This window comes from Alexandromys fortis, unplaced genomic scaffold (genome assembly GCF_014885135.2).
Source record: "Alexandromys fortis isolate MF-2015 unplaced genomic scaffold, M_Fortis_MF-2015_v1.1 scaffold_67, whole genome shotgun sequence".
Taxonomy (NCBI): Eukaryota; Metazoa; Chordata; class Mammalia; order Rodentia; family Cricetidae; genus Alexandromys; species Alexandromys fortis.
This window is the reverse complement of record NW_026067945.1, coordinates 1,818,367-1,840,185: the sequence shown is the minus strand read 5'-3', so window position 1 is coordinate 1,840,185 and position 21,819 is coordinate 1,818,367. Positions and strand designations below refer to the sequence as shown.

Here is a 21,819-nt window from a genome sequence, read left to right as displayed (position 1 = left end):
TACAGCCCAGCACTCAGGATGTGCAGGCAAGAGGATTATAAACTTAGGGACAACCTACTGAGTCTTCATTTTTTTTTTTTTAGTTTTCTAAATTTATTTATTTGTTTTTCGAGACAGGGTTTCTCTATACCTTTGGAGCCTGTCTTGGAACTAGCTCTTGTAGACCAGGCTGGCCTCAAACTCACAGAGAGCCTCCTGCCTCGGCCTCCCAAGTGCTGGGATCCACGGTGTACACCAACACTGCCCAGTTGCAAGGCTAAATCCCCACCACCAGAAAATAAAAAAATAAAAAAAAAAAACTAGAAAAAAATTGTTGGTTGCAGGCTCAGTTGGGAAAAAATGCCCAAACCCCCGAAGATGAATGGTGGTATTGGTCACATAATAATGTGCCCAATGCCACTAAACTCTCCATCTGAGAATGGCTATGCGGGCATGGCAGGCATAGAGAGAGTGTGAATAACAGGAACTGCAGAGGAGAAGCTGGTCTAATGTGCTTGTGATGTCTTGACCGACAACTCGATTGCATCTAGAATCACCTCGGCAACACCTCTGGCTTATTTCTGAGGGTGTTTCCAGTGCTGGTGGCACCATCCCGTGGGCTGGGGTGCTGGACAGAACAGAAAGGGGGGGGGAGTGGAGGAGGCAGCCAGCTAAGCACCAATATTCTCTTTCCTAGCTGTGCATGCAGCATGGCCAACTGACATACTCCTGCTACCACGGCTAGAGCCTTTCACGCTCCTATGCCTTCCCCGCCAGGATGGATGACATCCTCAAATTGAGAGCCAAAGTCAAGCCTTCCCTAAGTTGCTTTGGTCAAGCATTTCGCTACAATGTTTTGCTAGTGAAAAACAGTAATGGAAACAATTCTATGGCAAGAATAGGGCAACCTTATCATCCAGCACCCAGCCATGTTTCCAGATAGGGAGAAGAGCTCGAGGGTTCTCAACACATACAAATGATAGTATCTGGGAACTTGGAAATGCTAATGATCCTGTTAGTCTTCACACATTGAATACATGCACTGAATTATAATATGGAGTCTCAAAAATCAGTACAGGTATATCAACTAACTTTTTTTTTTAAACTGGTGGTGGCGCATGCCTTTAATCCTACCACTTGGGAGGCAGAGGCAGGCAGATCTCTGAGGTTGAGGCCAGCCTGGTCTACAGAATGAGATCCAGGACAAATAGGAGTATACAGAGAAACCTTGTCTCAAAAAAAAAAAAAAAAAAAAACCAAAAACAAAAACCCAAATAAAATAAAATAATAAGTAAAAAGTATTAAAATGGTTAAGATGGTAAATTTTATGTTATACGTAGTCTGTTACAACAAAAAAAATGCTGATAAGCACATTGACTATGAAACTACTTCCACAACCACTAGTTATGAATGTTATATTCAAAACCTCTCAAGGATTCCATTCAGTCTTTACGGGCTCCAGGCGCTTTAGGAACCCCCTCAGAACTCGCGGTAACAGCTCAATGGGCCATGGTTCTGGTAACCCATCATGCTAGGCCCGTTACAAACAGACACACAGAGCCTTGCTCAGAAGCCCAGAACATGCTGTGAGAAGCGCTAAGGTGGGAAGTCTCTCTTTTCCTTTGGAACCTCTCTGGACCCGCCCTGGTATTCTTTTCACTCATTAGTGCTTACTGTGCCTTCTCAGGCACAGCCCAGGATCAACCATTCCAAGGGCCTAGGGCACTACTTCTCACCCTAGCGACCATGTAGGCATGCCCGCTGGCTGCCACTTATCCTGGGTGGCACTTCCCTCTCCCATGGGTTGACCCATCAACCCTGAGCCAAGGATCACAACCTCACGCCAAGACTCTGGGCACCGGCAATGGATATGGTCAAGACTCTTGTTCTCAGAAAGCTCAGTGTACTTGGAACACTGTAGACTAGGCCACCATGCGGTAACAAAGATGTCACCAGACACAGTGCTTCTAGGGAGACCCCGCCTGACATGGAGCAAGGGGCTTCAGATGACTCTGAGTGGAGAAAGAAATCTCTGGTCCTGGTCGCTGCCGTGGGTTACATGTGTTCTAGGGAGTTTAAAAAGAGCCCATGGGCTGGAAAGATGGCTCAGAGGTTAAGAGTTGGCTTCTCTTTCAGAGTTCTTGAGTTCAATTCCCAATAACCACATGGTGATTCATAACCGTCTGTATCATGCCCTCTTCTGGCATGCGGGCAAACATGCAGACAGATCTGTATACATAATAAATAAAGGAATCTTACAAAAAAAAAAAAAAAAGAGCAGGGCACCGGGAGACATAGAGAATTCCTCTCCTCTGAGAGCTTTACAACTGCCTGCTGTTGAACTGAATTCTTCTGATGATGGAGGAGATACAGAACCGAGATAAGAAAACCTACAAGTGACCCAATACAGCCATTGGCAGCTAGACAGTCTGGGTTCTCCAAAAAAAAAAAAAAAAAAAAAAGATAAAAGAGAATTGAATTATCGAAATCAAAAGAGTTATAGACCACAAGCCTGAATGCTATGGATTCAAGTGACTCTGACATTTAAGTAGGAGGCACTGGAGACGCTTCTTAAACAATCTGGGTTAAACCGGAACTAAACACAGGAAATAAAAAGCATCAGGACAAGCAGGAGGGAAACGCTGCCAGCTGCCCGTGGAAAGGATTCTCCCTAAGGTTAAGCCTGGGTCCTTCTGGGGCTGTCTGGGGATGGGGTGGAGGAGGGCACGTCTCCCACAGGAGGCTACAGTCAGCCACAGCTGTTGCTTGTGGATGCTGCGATCTCTGGCATGTCCACTTGGGTAGCACAATTGATACCTTCATGAGGCTCACACGGGACATAAGGAGAATGACAGCGCCTGCCTCCTGGCGTTTCTAATAAATGGTTTTGTGGCAAATGAGATTTAGCTGAGACCCAATTCTTCTGTTGTCAGTGTAGCAAAAAACCCCATCTCGTGTGAGTTTCATAGAAGGCAGCGAAGTGCTGGGGGCAGGAAGGGAATTGAGGAGACCGCTTCACCTGGAACGTATCTGCGCACATAACTCACGGTGCGTGCGGATGACTGCAAAACGAAGCCCAATAAAATGAATGAAATCGCTGCTATCTTCTGCATAAACTGTGCCCGGAGACATCTGGGCTATAATCTCAGCGGGGAACTATAATGCCTGTAAAATTGTTTATGGCAGTCTCTTCCTCTCTGAATAAAATGTTCCAAACAAGTGGAGATGGGTACAGAGGACTGAAGTTCTGTCTTATCGCACCCTGCCCGGATCTGTCCCCACCCCCTTCCGAGGCCTCTCAGTCTTTATGGTACTGCATTTTAGCTTAATTCTGCAGCGCGAGTAGAGTTTTGAGGCAAGTCAGCTCACAAGCTGCTACACAGCCTTTATTTCTTGCCTACAAACATTCGTGGCACGGCTGTTTTTAAGGCTGGGGAGCCCAGGCAGCTTGCTAAGAGTGGGTCTTTGTACTCTTTGCTGTTTTTGTTTTTAATAATAATAATAATAATAAACTCTTGGTAGGTATCAGGTACGTAATAAACTTTATCATCTCAACCATCTTAAAGTGTAAAGTTGGGCGGCATTACTGAATTCGCATCAGCGGGCAGCCAGTTTTCATTTCCTCTAACTTACACTTCTGTATTCATTAAATAGTAACTCCTCATTCTTCCTGTCCAGCCCTAGGAGGCTGGGAGAACCTTTGTGTTTTTATAGTCTGTTTCCCCCGTACATCCTACATGGGAGGCACATGCTCTCCCCTGAGCTCCACTTTAAGCCCCTTGCCTTTGAGTTTACATCTGTAATAAATGCAGAAATCCACAGAGTTACAGAACTTCCTGAATTTCAAGGTAGCTGGCCTATTCACCTTGGTGACCGTGCATGCAAATGCCCAACGAGACAAAAGCCTTGGCAGCTTACCCACACAGGTTCTGCAGGTGTGATGGCACTCCGCACATTGGATCAGCTCAGAGTCGAAGTAGGTGCCCGGTTCACAGTCTGGAATGCAGCTGCCCCGTGCAAGGCTGGTAAAAAGATAATAAGGCTCATTTCCATGTGTGTCCCGAAAGTCTAATTAAATTATGATCTGTCCTCAAATGCATTTCATGGGAGGAAGTGAAAGTTACCAAAGCACCATGCTTTGTGTTACTGGAGGTTCCCAGCTAATGCAAGCTGGCCAAGCTGTCCTGAAGCCAGTTGGAGGTCCTGGGGCTTCCATCCTGGTGCAGGAGGCCAAAGCTTCCAGCCTTCTCCTACACCAGGATGACTTCTTTCCATAGCATTTCCTAAAACCCGAATTAGAAACACCCCTCTCCCCAGAAACTGGAGCATGGAGCGGTTGTCACTGTGGCAACCAAAGGGTCTATCTACATTTTGAGGGTAATGGCCACAAGGCTGACCTTCAGTCCTCAATCTGCTCTGGATTCTTCCTTACTTAAAACTCTGCTGTTTTCCATGAACTTGACACAGAGCCCCTCCTGGCAGCTGGCAGCCCGCTCCATGTGGCTTCTGCTTTCCCTTCTTACCCCATCAGTGCCTACAAACCTTTCCCTTAGCCAGGAAGCCCAGCAAGGCATCGTGGACACAAACTGAGCTTATACCGCCCATGCAGGACCTGGCTCCACTGCTTCCCAGCTGTGCAACCCCAGGCAAGACACCCGCTTCCTCCTGGTAATTGGTTGTTACAACATAACACTGCTTGGAAGAGGCGCCGAGCAAATGTATATAACCGTTCGGTGTCTGGCACACAGCCGTGTAAATAAATGTCACCAACTACGATTTCTTTGGTTCCTGGGATTGTACTGTGTCTGAGGCACGCGTTTTAAATGGGTTTGCCAATAAACAGATTGAGCAAGGGCTCTGGGGTGTGTCTGCCAGATCCAGAAGGCCTGCTGTGATGTGATTTATAATTAGAAATATATATATATTTAGGCTTCATCCTGGCACATAGCTCCAGAACGCTCTAGAATCGATAGTGATAAGTGTCTCTTTGAGTGCTAACGAGATAACTGGTAGCTGGGGCTCTACAGGAACTCCATGGTGGGGCACTGGTTGCAGGTGAACAGACCATTGATTGGAGAGGCAGTAATTTCCGGCCCCACCACCCCTACCTCAGAGGAGGGGAAAGAGACTGAAGGTCGAATCGGTTACCAATGGCCAATGATGTTAACATTAACTCAGGCCTCCATAATGGAGTCTCCATGGCGATGACAAAGGAGATGATTTGGAGCTTTCAGGTTGGTAAACAAGAACAAATACACGACTGAGAAGGCTGAGGCAGGGGGATTACCATGAGTTCAAGACCCATTTTGGTGACAAAGAATATACCCATCCACCTGATGGTTGGGTATTGCATCCAATTCCTCGGGAATGTAAGGTCTTTAAGTTCCTGATCCTGCCAGTGTTGCTATGGGTAATACCACTTCAACCCACTTCCTTTGTAAGACTTGTATAATAAATGGCTAAAGTAAGGAAGTGTCTCCCTATTCTAGGAGCGGTTGTAGCAAAGCAATCATACCAAGGAGAGGCTGAGGAAACTCCGACAGCCAGTTGGAAGCAAGAATGGTTTGCAATCTGTGGCCTGGGAGTAGCCTCAGAAGTAGGGCCAGCATTGGGAACTGAGTTCTCAACTTGTGGGATATTCAGTGGGGTTTACGGGGTATCCAGTGGGTGCCCACCCATCCATCTTCTGATGACCAGAGGGCAAGTGTGCTGTGCTGCATATGTAGACCCCTCCTGCCCCCGGGTTTTGCACCTCCATCCAGTGGGGTGATGTTCAAAGGGTTGCAAACTCCTCTCCCCCTCTCCACAGATGGCCCGATGCTCAGCTGACACCCTGTCTCACTAGGTGCCAGGGCCAGCACGCAGGCCGGTTAAATCATGTTTGTAATAACCGACACTTCCCCGTGAGCCTCTCCAGTGTTTATCCCCTAAAGAGACGGGTGGCCAGGAGGCCGCAGTGCGGCTGTCCTCTCACAGCCGTGACGTGACGGCAGTGATTTGAAGAGGATATTGGGCAATAAAAGGAAGCTTTCTGTGGATTATGGCTGGCGATGTTTCCCCGCTTTGTTTGTGCTCCTCTATGGGTGCTTATTGGTCTTGCAACCATCACATCTGCCCAGGGATTTCTGCCGGAGAGGCGCTTCCTGCCCTGCATCCACCTGACTTCGCTCTTCTCCACAGGACATAGAAATAGGTGTCTTGGACCCCTTGGCATATTTCTTCTGGGAGACAGGTTCCGGGGAGTTGGATTCATGGAGTCTTCTGTCCTTTACACCTTCAGCTAGTAGCCTAGAGGTTGAGGGTCCATAGCAGTAGATACCAGTGCTAGAGGGGCCCAAGATATTAAAGCTGGCCTCTCTCCCAGCTGCCGGTCAAGGCCTCTAGTAAAATGTCTCCTCTCTCTCAACTTTGTTCCTTTTGGGGGATATCTTCCTGCACCAGTAGATCCTTCTGCTTCTAAACCTGTCCTGTCTGGCCAACAGGTTTAAAGAACGGTAGGTATGATTTGCCACTTTGGAAGCTCTTGCTTTCCCTGCCCGTCACCCAAACTCTGATCTGAAAGAAAGGGCAGGGTGAGGGCAGTGTCACTGAGGCGGCCACATGGAGCCTCCTGGGAAAGCCAGTGACCTCCTCTGCATGAAGTGTAGGAACATTTTATTTATTTATCAAAATACAAAGAATATACCACTAGAACCAGGTACAATAGAGTTTGCTGTTGGGCGGTGGGGGAGATTTCTAGGAAGCTTGGGTCACTTCCCTTTGCAATAGTAAACCCCCTCTGCTCCCGTTCCCCTTCTGGCCCAGGTTACAGCTGCAGTGACTGGCCCACCCTCCCTCCAGACTAGCCAGTCCTCTGTCTTCTCTCTTACCACCCCCTCAGTGTTTTCCATCTTGCTTGAAGACCAGTGGCTAAGCTGAAGCCACTAGAGGTCAATGGTGACACACACGTAACAGATTTGTACTCTTGAACGTGGTTGTGATTGATAAAGTGCAGGGATATTTTATTTATTTTTAATAAATAAAGCTTGCCCAAAGATCAGAGGGTAAAACTAAGCACTAGAGGCCAGGCAGTGGTGTCACATAACTTTAATTCCAGGATTTGGGAGACAGAGTCAAATGGATCTCTGTGAGTTCAAGGCTACCCTAGGCTACACAAGATCAACGCAGAAACAAATTCAGGTGGTGGAGGCTCACACCTTTAATCTCAGTCCCAGGGAGTCACACACGCCTTTAATTCCACACTAGAGGGAATATAAAATGGGAGGAGAGAGGCTTAGCCTGCTTAGTTGTGGCACCCAGCCTTGGTAGAGGTAGGACTTCCCCAGTGGCTTGACTGCTTTGCTTTTCTGGTTAAACCCCAATTTCTGTCTCTAGGTATCTGTTACTTGTGCTATCCCTACCTGATGTGTTCAACTGTCACATAACCATTTCTCCAAACCTAGCCTAGAAAGTTTGACCATCCTCCAACTTCTCTTCAACAGTCCCTTGACTTGACAGCCAGGGCTCGGCTCCCGGTCTTAGACATCTTAGCTTTCAGGAAAAGACATAAACCCTTGAGGAAGCAAACACAGAACGGACCCTGTCACTTTTTTTTTTCCCCCCACTCAGGGCAGGCTCACCTGAATCCTTCTTTACACACAGTGCACTTCTCAGGCTCATCCACACACTTGTGACAGCTTGGGTGACACTTGAGGCAGTTTCTCTGACCTGGAGAGAGGCGGGAAGATGGGGAGCAGAGGACGGCGTGAGGGAGGGGCTCAGAGTAGAGAGTGAGCTCCAGCATTCTAGGCAGCCTTGGCAAGACAGTTCTCCCCAGGGCCCTCTTCAGAGCAGGTCAGGAAATTAACCACGGACCCAGCTCTTCCACATCCTTGTCTGGAGTGCATCAATCAAATCCTCAAAGGACCAGCAGATCTGGGTGGCTAATTCCACATTCCTTATCTGGGATATGTCAATCAAATCCTCAAAGGGCCAGCAGGCTTCAGAGGTGGTCCCTTCCTAGAGGAGACACTCTCATTCTGCTAATGGACCAGAGTCAGTTCCTGGCTGGCTGAGTACACTCGAATCAGGTGCAGGTCTTTATAGACCTCGGGGCATGCTGGAGGCCAGCAGTCCCTCTCCCGGTGAGTCCTTCACGGGAGTCTTCACTGAGAGCTTGGTACCTCTCTAGTGAGGCAGGGCTCTATGCCTCCTCTCAGGAAGGAGCATCTGGGTCATGCCAACTCCCGCTTGCACATCCCAGCTTTATGTCTTAGCTCAGTTTTGTCGTTGCTGCACCAACCCCCAGCTGGTGCTACTGCTACACGCCAGACCCCTGAGCTGAGGGCCCTTGCTGGTTCCTCTGTGCAGGCTCCTTGGGGTCTTGGGGCGGCGTCACAAGCACCCAGCTGGTGCTCAGCAAGGACAGTGGTGAAGGATGGCTGACCTGCCCTGGAAGGTGAGGAAGCTGTGTGTGTGTGGCTCAAAGTGAGCCTGGCTGGCAGCCCAGGCAAGAGTCTGCGAAGCTGGGAACTGAAGAGGGGTAACGTGCCATTTCCCCTCTAAAGGGAGCCGACTTCCTGGCTGCTTCTCCCCAGGGTTAACAGGCACGGCAACAAGTGACAGGCTATATCAGCGCAGGGGGACAAACAGGAGGACTAGGGTCAGGGTTGCTGCCTGCCAAGCCTCTGAGTCATATTCGAGAGCCATCACCTGTCCATTTAACACAAACCTTCTCTTCCACATCTTCAGAGTGTGAGGCCGGTTGCTAAAACATACGCCGGAGTTCCTGCCCATCCATCCCTCACATCTGCCCTGGCAGGTGGACTAGCAGGATATCTGGCTTCCTGCTCTGAGTGTGTCATTACCAGTTAGGGACTTCTTACTCCTTTTCAACTCAAGAAAGGAAGACAGTGTTCCCCTCTTAGGGGCGTGGTCACTACTGTAGAGAGTCACACAGACACTCCCCAGACCTCCTGGGATCCGCCTCCCACATGTCAGCAGGGGCAGCTGCATTTAGAGGATTGCCTCTGAATCTCAAGTTGAGCTCATAGCACTTCCTAGGGGCTTCCATCTCCCAGTTATGTAAACTTGTGCTGACATCCACAGCACTCTTTCCTGGATGAGAAATGACAAGACAGGTGGCAGGGCATCCTCTTCCGGTGTCTCAAGGGGAGCTGTGGACCCGTGGACGAGCTACCTTTTCTGCATCCTATCCTTAATAGAGTAAATTCAAGTGTGCAGGGCTTACTTCAACAGTGTGTTGGCAGAGCATGCAGCATGCTGCAGCCGCTAAATGCTGTGGTTGCCCACTCCCAGCTCCCGGCCTGGTGAAAAGTCCCAGACAAGACCAAGAGAGTACAGGAAGCCAAGGGCCCAGCAAATCTTCCCAGAGTAGGGGAGCACACCCCAGGGGCACAGATGGGGTAGGGAGGTGGACAATTCCCTCATTCTGCGTCTGGTGACAGTCCACTTACTCTCATCAGCATAAAGGCCAGCAGGGCAGAGGGTCACACAGGTGTTTGTCTCCTGGTAGTGATAGAACCCACGGCGACAAGACAGGCACTGTGTTGGGCTCCTGCCCAGGCAGGTCTCACATCCTTTATGGCATCGTCGACAGCGTCTTGCTGCTGTGTCCCCAAAGTAGCCCAAGGGGCACTCGCTCACACACTTCCTGTGGGACCAAGAGCAGGTGAGGGTCTCTCTGTTTTAGTACCATCCCCTGCCCACCCTGTGTGGCTCTTACACGGGCTGAGGCTGCATAGCTGGGTGGGTAAAATGCCGAGGACACAGGATCCTGGGGTAAGGTTAAGTCAAAAGTACGTTCCCCTATGTTTGCTCACTGAGTGGGGTGTGGGGAGGTGTCCTGGGTACAAACAGGCAGGTCTAAAGAACAGGAATTCAATTCTACAAGCTGGGTCTGGTGGCTCACAAGTATAATCCCAACACTTGGCTGAGGTGTAGGATTCTGAGTTTAAAGTCAGTTTGGGCTACATTTGGAGACCTTGTCTAAACAAGACAAGACAAAACAGGAATTCTTTCCCATTCTGAAAACCGTCTGGTTTTCTGTAGGCACTAAGACTTTGGTGTTAACTAGGAACTTCATTGTTTGTTTGTTTTGGGGGGGTTATTTTCTTTTGGGGGCACAGGGTTTCTCTGTGTAGTCCTGAGTATCATGACACTTGTTCTGTAGACCAAGTTGGCCTTGAACTCAGAGATCTGCCTGCCTCTGCCTCCCAGAGCTAGGATTAAAGTCATGCACCACCACTGCCCAGCTTGACTCAGAATTTCTGACTGGGTCAAATCCTACATGGATGCCTGCATAGACAGTCTGATGGTCAGTGAATGAAGCTGCAGATGACTGTCCTTGTACCGAGCCAGGGTGTTTCCTGGGTCTTGGGTGGGGACGCCAGATACAGTGAAATTGCATCTCACCACCACTGTGTGCAGCGCACCCCCGGCTGACCTCATGAACATGCATCAGCAGTGTTGAGGTTCATCTGCCATCCAGATCTTTAAGGTGTCCAGCACTGTCTTGCTGTCACCTTGGCCTTTTATGTGAGACCTATGCAGCCCATAGTGAAGGCTCAGAAAGGTTTGTGCATTGGATAAATATGAAGGGCAGCTTCAAGTCTGTTAGGGCATGGTACAAGGGTCTGAGGCATGCACACTCCCCACAGAAGGGACAGTTTAAGCTGGAACAATTGGCTATAGGCTGGTCATCCCAGGTTAGGTCTGTCAGAGGCCTCATTCAAGGAATAGGAAGTTATACAGACTTTCTAGGAAGCCACCAGGGAAACCCATAGCCCCAGCTGCAGCCTGTTCAAGAACCATGTCACCCTGCTGGCCCTCTGAGGCCTATAGTACGGGGTCTTGTCCACAATCCTCTTTGAGCAGGCATGTGTGCTCAGTACGATCCAGTATGGATGCAGAATGATATCTAAGCACTGCCAGAAAACTGTTCATCTTCTCACCTTTCCATAAGGGACTTGTATCTCCTGTGTGATCAGAACCAAGATACTAAACTTTAAAAAAAAAATGCAGAGCTGTAACCCTTTGATGCAATTTCTTTGTGGAGGATTATACAGCTCAGCATAGCCACCCCAGTGCTACAACACGGGGCCCTAGGGCATGCAGACAGCAGCTGCAGCCACCTGCAGTTACCTGCTTGTCTTGGCGCTCCCCAGGCTGAAGTGGACACAGTTCAAGCACTGGTCTGCATTGGGGCCATCACAGCCTTTGTCACCGCACTCAGGATGGCACACACCTTAAAGACACAAGCACTTCTTTTCACCCAGAGAGATGCTTTCTCCATTCAGTCCAGCCCATGTCAGGTTACCCTTTGTCAGGTTACCACAGCCCCCAGGTCCAGGGAACTTCCTTCAAGAGTGATGTCTTACAGGGGCTACTACACCAGAGACCTACTCGTGGGATGCAGTCACAGCTGGGGGGCTGAGTCTAGCCGTCCTGACCCTCTATGAAGGAAAGGCATATGAGAGCAAGTGATACAGCCATGGGAGGTGGTGAGGGACCAAGGCCAGTGAAGAGATGGGAACTGAGATCCCAGATGTAGCACCACGAGGTGGTGGCTTACCGGGAAGGATCTTAACCTGCGTCCATCTTGGAGAGGAGAGCTATAGCATCTCCCTCATTGCCTTCTTCCCAGCATTCTGTTCTGTCTACTCCGCCTACCTAATTTTCTGTCCTATCAAAGGGCCAAGGCAGTTTCTTTATTAACCAATGAGAGTAACACATAGACAGCTGACCCTCCTCCATCACCTAGAGATGAGGCATTAGAGCCGTCATGATGGGACCAGTCACCTTGTTATGGGCACTGTGGAAAACAAAGTAACACCGTTGGGTGTGAGCTGTGACATTGTGGTGTTGACATGCCTGGGAAGGTCAAGGCGTCTCTCCATTCCTTCACCTGCTGAGCCTCCTCGTACACAGGATGGAAGGAGACAGGGGCAGTGGGAACCTGGCCCTGGATGAAGCTTATGGTGACTGTGGACTGAGTTTCTTCCTGCCGTATTCTTTGCCCTCTGGTTTCCCTCACGCAAGCTGTCAGCAGTAAGCCACCAATGTCTTCCCTCAAGTCTCCTTGGGTGACTTGAATTGTAACTGTGGGCTCCGTGTTGTTGGAAAGTCATCCAAAAGCGCAGGGAGCTCTATGAATTCCAGAAAACTCTCACCTTCTAGGTTCTCCCCAGGGCCCCACAGGGAGGAGACAGGTTTTAATATCTGCCTCCTCAGCTGCAGTGCGCATGACTGCAGATTCTCAGCTGCTGAAGCCAGCCTGAGGTGACTCCTGCCTTTCCTGAGAGTCTGCTTCCACTGTGCATACAGAGGAGCATCCCTGGAGATGCAGGGAGGGGCTGGAGGAGGCACAGCACGGGGTGGGGGCTTCTACTAAGCTTGTTTTGGTAGAGGATGGGGAGTGAATTCAGAAGCGAGGAAGAGTTGATGTGCTGGGCCCCTCATCTCATGGGGAACATGAAGACAGATGCCCTCATTCTCCCAGCCCACAGTGGGCTTTGCTGAGGATGACAGAGGCCTCTTCCTTCGCCCTCCCAGCTTTAGAGCTGGCTTCCTTTCCTAAGGTTCACCTTTGTTGATCCCTCCCAGTTTTCACTGTGGGTGACTCTCTTCCCACCAGAACCCCTGCAGAGCTGAGGTCTTCTCCTGGACGTTCTAGATTGTCTTTCCAAGTGGTGGCTGGCCTAGTTTGTATCCTAGAGAGGCATGCCTGTCACTTCCTAAATCCAGCGCCTGAGCCACATCCTCACACTGCCTCCCAAGACTGATGATGATGATGATGATGATGATTATTATTATTTTGCTGGCCTCACCCCAAGTCAGTTGCTGGGACACCTCTACACCCCCACTCCATCACAATATTGTTTGGCTACCTTCCCACCCACCAGGCACGGTGACATTCTACTGTGGCCTTGTTCACCAGTCCCTTAAAGGGCCTGCCTTTTGCTTTCTCTATAAGACACAGAAGGCAGTAGGTAACAATGTAACCAGCCAGGTATAAAGGAATACACTCTAAAGAGACACTGTGTCTCTGTCTGGCCATGAGACTGTTGAAACGACACACCCCCTGGAATCGCATGCTGGGAGAAGGAAAAAGCATTAGCTAGAGGGGGATCTTGTCGACTGGGAAGAGATGTGTCCATCTTCCCAGTTTGTCAGACCACCTCACAGGATGAGGCGGAAGCCCAGACAAGGATGGGTTGGTGGTGTGCAGAACCACAACCCGATCAAGACTGCTTAGATGTGCGCATCCCTAGACATCCACCTAAACTTCAAAACCTTGAACATGGACTTGTGGGGGTGGGGTCAGAGGATTTCCTTGTCCCTTCTCCTGATGCGGCTACATTGAATAGATCTCCTTTTCCTGCCCTTTTACCATTAGTTTGGTTGTTTTAATTGGCTTCTTAAGGATGGGTAGCCAAACTTGGCTTCTTAGAGTACAAACTATGTCCCCAAGCTCAGTAACGGTCTTCCATTTTAGGAAGATTAAGGGTATTGGAGAACAGGGGCATGACTCCCATTTCCTCACAGATAGAATGGGGTCTGACAGGATGGGGTCCAGCTTATTCACTGCAAGTCCCTAGGCTGTATCTGTGTGGGACAGGCGCTAGGTAAATACTTGCTGGTGGCTGAACTGTGACAGTATTGGAAAAGGGAGAGGGAAGAAAGGGCAGATGCCCCTCACCATCTGTAGGCACAATGTTCTAGCAAGTCCCTAAACTTAAATGGCCTTGGGCGGGGCCTCGACTGGGCCATCCCCAGCATTGGTCTACAGGATTGCTGATGTCACCTGCCACCTCCAGCTGCCCCTCCCTCTCAGGCCTTCCCAGGGTGGAAAGTTTTATTAGCCATCTCTACAGAAGGAGCCCTATGCAAGCTTGGGTTCACATGACAGCCAGGCCCGCAGACTTCTGGAATAGCATCAAGGCCGTGGGCAGCCGCCAGCCCTCAGCTGGAGAGGCTGGGATATGACAGTGTCCATCCAAGAGCAGCTATCAAATTCATAAACCAACCAATCAACCAGCATGTGGCTTTCTGGATGCTTTTAAAAGCCAAATATCAAGCTTCAAATCACCCACAAAACACGCTGAATCAGATCCACCTGGCTAGGCATCTCCCCCCAACCACGGCTGCCCTCCCAGGAATGCTGGGGTCCGGCTGTAACTCATCCTCTCCTCGAGCATCTGTTTTTGCTGTCGCAGTCTGTCATTCTGCCTGCTTTGTATCTCTCCTCAGTTAGCTGAAACTGACTCTGAGGCCTGGCTTCCTGAGTCAGGGCGATTGTGCGTCACTCCAAGCAGAGGCTCCCAGCAGAAGGAGCGTTTGAATGTTCTGAACAGCTTGGCTAAACGTAGATCACAACCCCACCGGGCTAACTAACACAGGCTAATTTGAGATGCCAATTTTCAGGCCTTTGTGGTGCAAATCTGGGGTTGGGAAAACAAAAAAACAAAACCAAACAAATCAATGAGTCAGGAAAACAACTTGGGGTCCTGCTCCCTCCTTCTTCCCTTCATTCTCCCTCCTCTCTCTCTCCTTTCTTTCCAGGATTAGGGATTGGATCTGGGGCTGCACATAAACCAGGTAACTGTTCTATCACTGAGCTATGTCGCCTGGACTTATGTTTTTGACATAGAAACTGCAAGTTGATCAGACTGGCTTTGAACTCACTCTGCAGCCCCGGTAAGCCTTGAACTTAGGATCACCCTACCTCAGACAATCCTACTACCCAAGTTCCTGGGATTACAGACCTGCACCATGAGGCCCATTAATTTTCTTATTCAATGGCTGCTTCTTTCCCCAAGCTAGGCTCCACTTCAATCCATCAATAGCTGGGTCACATGCTTGTAAGCCCCCCCCCCCCATGTCCTGCCTCCATCCTTTCTGGGTTCAAGTCTACTAGCTGCCTAGGTACAACCTACCTGGAGTGTCTTATTTACCTGCTACGGGTATAGACTTCAGAGCACTCCTGGTCTCTTAGGTGGGGCCCGTCTAGGGTCTGCATGCTAATCAAGTATCCTGATGAGTTCTGGTGGTGATGGTGGGGTCTACCTGTACTGTTACTATCACATGGCTATCACTATAGGCTGGCCCTCACTCCAAGCTGTTCACTCTTAGTACCCTACACGCTGATTTCCCCATGCTTCCTCTTACGTACTGAGGCTGCTACCCTTGCTTCCAGCAGGCTGTCTAGTCCCTGGTTCTCTTGCTTTCTAGTCCACCGCTCCACTCGCTAATGTCATTCATACTCCACCAATCTCATGTGGAGACTACTGCTGCTGCCTCTGGTCCTCAGTGCTGAGGTGGTGGCCCTCCACCTCTCATCTCTCCTGTCTGCCTCTCATCCCTGATGCTGGTCCCTGGGACCACTGCTCCATTGGACTCTGTCTTTCTTGATATGGCAACTAGTTGCTAATCCACAAGGCCCAGGTGGAGTCAATGCCAGTCTGGACATCACCACAAATATACCGTTTGTCAATGACCAGCTTTCCATGTTCTAAGAGCAACAGCCCGTGACTCCCGTGCCCTTTCTTTAAACTCTAAAGTGGCTATTCCTCGCTCCTCTTGCTTGGCCACTCATACCATGGCACCCCCCCATCACTCTGGCTCGCCTCTAAGACTGGGTCACCCTTCCAGTTACCCCCCTAGACTTCAGAGAGCTTTCCAAAGAGCCAGAAACACATCGTATTCCCATGGAAACCGCTTTTTCCATCCAGGCCATGCTGTGTAGAGACCAAGTGACTCAGAGTAGAATAGCGTATAAGGGTGAGATGCCAGTGTGCATGGCTGGAGTCAGTGGCAGATTTTGAGGACAAAAAAAAATCAGTACTTTATTAATAATTACTGAATCTAGCCATGGTTTATAAATCACAGGGGAAAAACAGCATATTAGCCCATACATAATTCAATGTTCCGTTTTAAAGGAAAGGCAGAAGAAATTTAAAATGAAATCGACCAGTGTTTATGCTTGATTTGTACTGGTGGGATTTTCCACTTAGTTATCCATATTCTGAGAGATCACCCATCATTGTCAGGTAGCTAGGACACTTAGCTAAGAAAATATGCCCAACCAGAAACACCAGAGTCATAAAATCGCTGTGGGATGGCTTAGAGGAAAATGAACAACTTTAGGCTCTAATGACACTTTGCTGAGAGGCTGGAGGTATCCAAAGACATCTCTGGGTTACTGTGGCTCCCAGCTACCTTGCAAATGAGCCAGCAGTCTAGAGACTGAGGCTACCATGTGCACTGGGATAGCTATAGAAGCATCTGTACCAGGGGTCTTTACATGTGAGCTGTTGAAAATGTTTATGCATAGCATCCGTCTGTACTGGTTCATCTCTCGACACCGTCCTGAGTACCAACCCTGGCGAGTGCTCACTTCTCAACCACCAGCCCCTTGGAAACAAACTTGTGGACCCCAAGTTTTCTTCTCACTTCTGGTTGCTCAAAGTGGATGGACTCAAGAGAGTCAGGATGCTGAGTCCTGGGATGAGGGCTCTTGAAGAGAGGGGAAAACCCTGGAGCCAGCTAATGAATACAGGGCAAGCCCCAGTTCTGGTTGGGCATATAGGAACTCAGTGCCCCAGCCTGGGAGGTCAGAGAGTACTTACTGGTCTGAAGCATACTTACTGGTCTGTAAAGTATTAGGAGAGCCTTGGGTGGAAGGAGCTGTGTGAGTGCAAATTACCATCATTATTATAACTTCCAGGCAAGACATGTCTTACAACCAAAACCCCACCTTTTGTCTGAAAGGGTCCCCATCTTCGAGAACTATGGTGGGAAACAAAGTCGGGAGGCCAACCATCTCTTCTCACTCAGTTCCATTACCTGTGTACTCTTCCTCGTCCTCAGGAGCCTCTGCCTGGGGAGGTGGTCCAGCAGCTTTGGGAGGCTCCGGTTCTGGAACGGAGAGCTCCAGCATCCGTGAGCGAGACTGATGGGAACTGAACGTGCGGTACGGGTGCTCCGCTGTGCCATATAAAATGAGGCTCCATTCTTTCAGCTTTCCTGGAAGGCACCAACACTGCAGTTATCCCCCAAAGCTTTGGATGTGCCTGCAGGCTGCTGAGCCTGTGCAGCAGCCTCCATTCATCCCCTCATGAGAGCATCAGCTGTGGCCTGGCTTCTCTTCCCACAGTAGGCTCTTGGTTGGTACTTCACTGCCCACTTGCTTATTGGTCATGTGTGATGGCTGTTCCAGATGTTGTTAACTTGACTACACCTGGAATCATCTAAACTCCATGCAGCTGGGTAGACCTGTGAGGGGTCTTAAATCATTTAAAGTGTTCCCACTTTTATGTTCCCACTTCTGACTCATTTTTTAAACTGGATCGTTTGAGGTGGCAAAACACCTTTAATCCAGAGCTTTTGAGGCGGGAAGATTCACCTTTAATCTGTGTGACACCTTCTGCTGGCAGCTTATATAAAGGACACAGAAGAAGGAAGCTCACTCTCTTGCTAGCTTGCTCTCACTCAGAGACAATTCCATTCCTTCAATGGCACTGGAGTTTACATTTTGGGGATTCCAGTGTCTACTGAAGACTAGCTGAGACATCCAGTCTCTTGGACTGAACAACTACTGGATTCTTGGAATTTCTGCTGGTAGACAGCCATTGTTAGACTAGCTGGACCACAGCCTGGAAGCCAGTGATTCTCAACCTGTACGGGGCGACCCTGTTGGCAAACCTCTATCTCCCAAAATATTTACATAATGATTCAAAACAGTAGCAAAACTATAGTTATGAAGTAACAATGAAAATAATTTTATGGTTGGGGGTCACCACAGCATGAGGAACTGTATTAAAGGGTCGTAGCATTAGGTTGAGAACCTAATTAGATGGAGAACCACTGTTGTAAGCCATTTTAATAAATCTCCTTTCTATATATATTCATTCATTCTTTAAGTTCTGTTCCTCTAAGAGAACCCTCATTAATACAGATTTTGGTACCAGAAGTGGTTCTAGAGCAACAGAATTTTAAGGATGAACTTTAATATAGTATCTAGAATAGGCTTTCCAATTTGCCAACACCTACAGCTACTAAAGTCTCTCCAGTTACTGAAGCCTCTCCTGGAAGAGTACTGAGCATCCATGGTGTGAACAACTCTACAAACTTAAGGAGGCAATGCTTTTACTGATTGCACCAGAAAGATCTAGGCTAACAGGGGTCTTCCCACTTCAAATGATTTAATTAAAACTCTTGTAAGTGTACTCAGCCACATAGGTTTTAGTTAATTCCGGATGTAGTCAAGTTGACAACCAAGAATAGCCACCGTAAGTGCATGCCTAATCAGCTTGACACACGATCATATTTCCTTACATCATGCTTAATTTATAGATGAAAACAATAACCAGGTCATAATTACACCCAATATGATATAACTATCTCTCCAACAACCACAAATGCATAGGAATTTAAGAATTTAGGTGGCAAAGTCCCTGGAGGGACAGTCTTATAGTATCTCAAACTTAAATATGATAGCCACTGATATTCTCTTAGTTGATGCTATATTACATGATAAAAGAATTGAGGAAAGAAAATACAAGTAGCTGTATGAATACATTCTAATAGCAAGACCAATGGAATGGAATCGAAGACCTGGACATCAATCCACATACCTATGAACACCTGATTTTTGACAAAGAAGTTAAAAATATAAAATGGAAAAAAGAAAGTGGTGTGGGGCAATCGTCTATATTCTGTCAATTATATTTTAAATAAACGCTGATTGGCCAGTAGCCAGGCAGGAAGTATAGGCAGGACAACCAGACAGGAAGTAGAGGTGGGTCAGTGAGAACAGGATAATTGTGGGAAGAAGGAAGTCCTTCTGCAGTCCCAGCCCAGACACAGAAGAATCAAGATGTGACTGCCTTGCTGCAAAAGGTACCGAGCCATGTGGCTAACATTTACTAGAATAATGAGCTAATATAAGTTATAAGAGTTAATAAGAAGCCTGAGCTAACAGGCCAATCAGTTTATAGTTAATGTAGACCTCTGTGTGATGTCTTTGAAACTTAACAATTGCGGGAACCGGGCAGGACAGAAACCCCAACTACAAGAAAGTATATTCAACAAATGGTGTTGGCATAACTGATTATCAACATGTAGAAGAATGAAAATAGATACATATCTATTGCCATGCACAAAACTCAAGTCTAAATGGATCAAAGACCTCAACATAAAACCAACCACATTGAACCCCATAGAAGAGAAAGTGGGAAGTACACTTGAATGCATTGGCACAGGAGATCACTTCATAAATATAACCCCAGTAGCACAGACAGGTCAGGTGGCCCTAGATAATATATGACTACCTTCCTCTACTACCCATTCTGTATTTCCTACACCCTCAAAAAGCACCCTAGCAGACTTTGGCTCTTTTCTTGGAGGAGTGATCTATACCTTCATTCCTGATGGGTCTGTGCCCTTTGTCAACCTGCCTTGATTGGGATATTGTAGTTTCCCATTGACTTTAACCACAGAACATGGTAGCACCAAGAGATGCCCCAAAGCAATGGTTCTCAAGCTTCCTAATGCTGTGACTTTTATTTAGTACAGTTTTTCATGTTATGGTGACCCCAATCCTAAAATTATTACATTGCTATTTCATAACTAATTTTGCTGTTATGAATCATAATGTCTGATGTATGACTCCCAAAGGGGTCATGACCCATGGGCTGAGAACCATTGCAAAGGATCTCCTGCACTCCAGACATAATCTTCCTTACTTCCACTGTGTAGAAGCAATTACATTTCTCCTTGAATCTTGGTTGGATTTATTTCCCATCTTCTAATGTGCATATGTGTTGTCAAGAAGCCCAAAGTTGTGGCCACCTCCTGCTCACTTGGTCCAATCAACATAATGGCATCAATATAGTGAACCAATGTTGATATTTTGTGGAAGAGACAACCAAGATCCCTTTGAACTAAGCCATGACACAGGACTGGAGAGTGAACATATTCTTGAAACAAAACAGTAAAGGTATATAGTTGGCCTTGCCAACTGAAAGCAAATTGCTTCTGGTGGTCCTTATGGTACCGAGAAAAAGGCATTTGCTAGATCAATAGCTGCATATAATGTACCAGGAGATGTGTTAATCTACTCAAGTAATGACACCACATCTGTACAGCAGCTGCAATTGGAGTCACTACTTGGATGAGTTTTCAATAGACAACAACCCCTGCATCTTTCAAGTCCTTGATGGTGGCACTAATTTCTGCAGTTCCTCCAGGGGTGTGATATTGTTTTTGATCCACTACTTTCCCTGGCAGAGGCAACTCTAAGGGTTTTCATTTAGCCTTTCCACCCACTGGTCAGGGAACTCATGTGACAATTCTGCCAACTTCTAATTATGTCTATCCCAATTATACATCTTGGACTGGGGAAATAACCACAGGTGGAATTTAGGGACTCACTAGATCTATGTGTGTCAAACTTCAGCCAAAATAACATGAATCACCTGATCTCCATAATCCCTTACTTTAACTGGAGGGCCACACTGTTTCTTGGCATTTCTCGGAACTACCGTTAATTCAGAACCAGTATCTAACAGACCCCGGAAAGTCTGATTGTTTCCTTTATCCCAATGTACAGCTACCCTTGTGAAAGGCTGTAGGTCCCTTTAGGGAAGGATTCAGGAAAGATTAACAATAAAACTTGGGAATTTTATCATGGTCCTCACAGGAAACTGGGCTGGAGAGATGGTTCAGTGGTTAAGAGCACTGCCTGCTCTTTCAAAGGTCCTGAGTTCAATTTCCAGCAACCACATGATGGCTCACAACCATCTGCAATGAGATCTGATACCCTCTTGAGGAAGAGACCTGGGCAGTTGTCCTCATCAACTTAGACCATGAAACCCAATATGGACAAGTTCAACAGAACTACCATATATGAACTACCCATGCATGCTTCAGCATTGCCAAGGCATGAATTTCATTCTTTACAGGAAATTGGCTGTCCCTTCATTAAAGGTGTTCTAGGTCTGCAAACTAGCTCCAATCTGGAAACTGTTTCCTAGATGGAGGTTTACTTTTGCCACGATCCAATGCAGCATTTCTTTTATCTGTCTGAGAATTTTTCTGCTTATACAGATCAAACAAAAACTCTGTAGGTTTCTTATCTATTTCATGCCTGGAAACACCATGATTGATTAACCAGTATCAAAGGTTCATATGAGTCATGCCATCATAAAAAGCTGCCCATTATGGGTCAGGCCATTATGAACATTGCTCTGTCTATGCTACCCATTATAACAGCAACGATCACCTAGGCTCTGGCAATTCAGTGCTGGCCCTTGAATTCAACCCATTGCATTTAATTCGTCCAGTTGAGCAGCAGCATCTCAGACCCTAAGGTCTGGCACAAGGAAAAGGGCGACAGCGAAGCTCTTCAAAGGTGCAGATGTCCCTCTCGCCATTTTTGTGTCTACAGGAATCACGAAGGGCACATCTTCTGGGTCTTCCCATTGTGGGGGATTAGGATTTATTCAGCGTATCCATGCTAGCATTGCAGTTTCCCTGAGCCTTAAGATCCCTTCACCAACACCAAGACAAGGGATATCAGGAATCTCCAATTCCTTTTCATTGGGCCAGCTTTTGATACATGCTTCAGCCAGTTATTCAAACAAGTTTTTTGACAACTTTTTCTCTAACCGTGTGAGCTTCCATATTAAACCAAGAATCTCCACTCAGATGGCCCATATCAATAAACCTGGCCTGATCCAGTTTTATGTTCCTTCAACTATTTATCCCACACCCTTAAAAGCCATTCCCACACATATTTCCCAGGCTTCTGCTTGAATGAATTAGCAAACCCATTAAGAT

General features: G+C 47.7%; 1 protein-coding gene across 2 annotated transcripts in view; it reads right to left on the bottom strand.

The window, feature by feature from the left end:
• Pcsk6 (proprotein convertase subtilisin/kexin type 6) overlaps window positions 1–21,819 on the bottom strand; it is a 192,935-nt gene that overhangs the window by 7,934 nt on the left and 163,182 nt on the right. Inside the window, exons 14-19 of one of the 2 annotated variants that reach the window (XM_050149191.1) lie at window positions 16,825–17,004; window positions 16,627–16,665; window positions 11,122–11,224; window positions 9,435–9,631; window positions 7,599–7,686; window positions 3,898–4,001 (exon numbers count right to left, since the gene is read on the bottom strand). In XM_050149191.1, the coding sequence (XP_050005148.1) occupies window positions 3,898–4,001; window positions 7,599–7,686; window positions 9,435–9,631; window positions 11,122–11,224; window positions 16,627–16,665; window positions 16,825–17,004 (711 nt within the window). The remainder of the gene's footprint in view (window positions 1–3,897; window positions 4,002–7,598; window positions 7,687–9,434; window positions 9,632–11,121; window positions 11,225–16,626; window positions 16,666–16,824; window positions 17,005–21,819) is intronic. The other variant, XM_050149192.1, reaches the window with a different exon arrangement.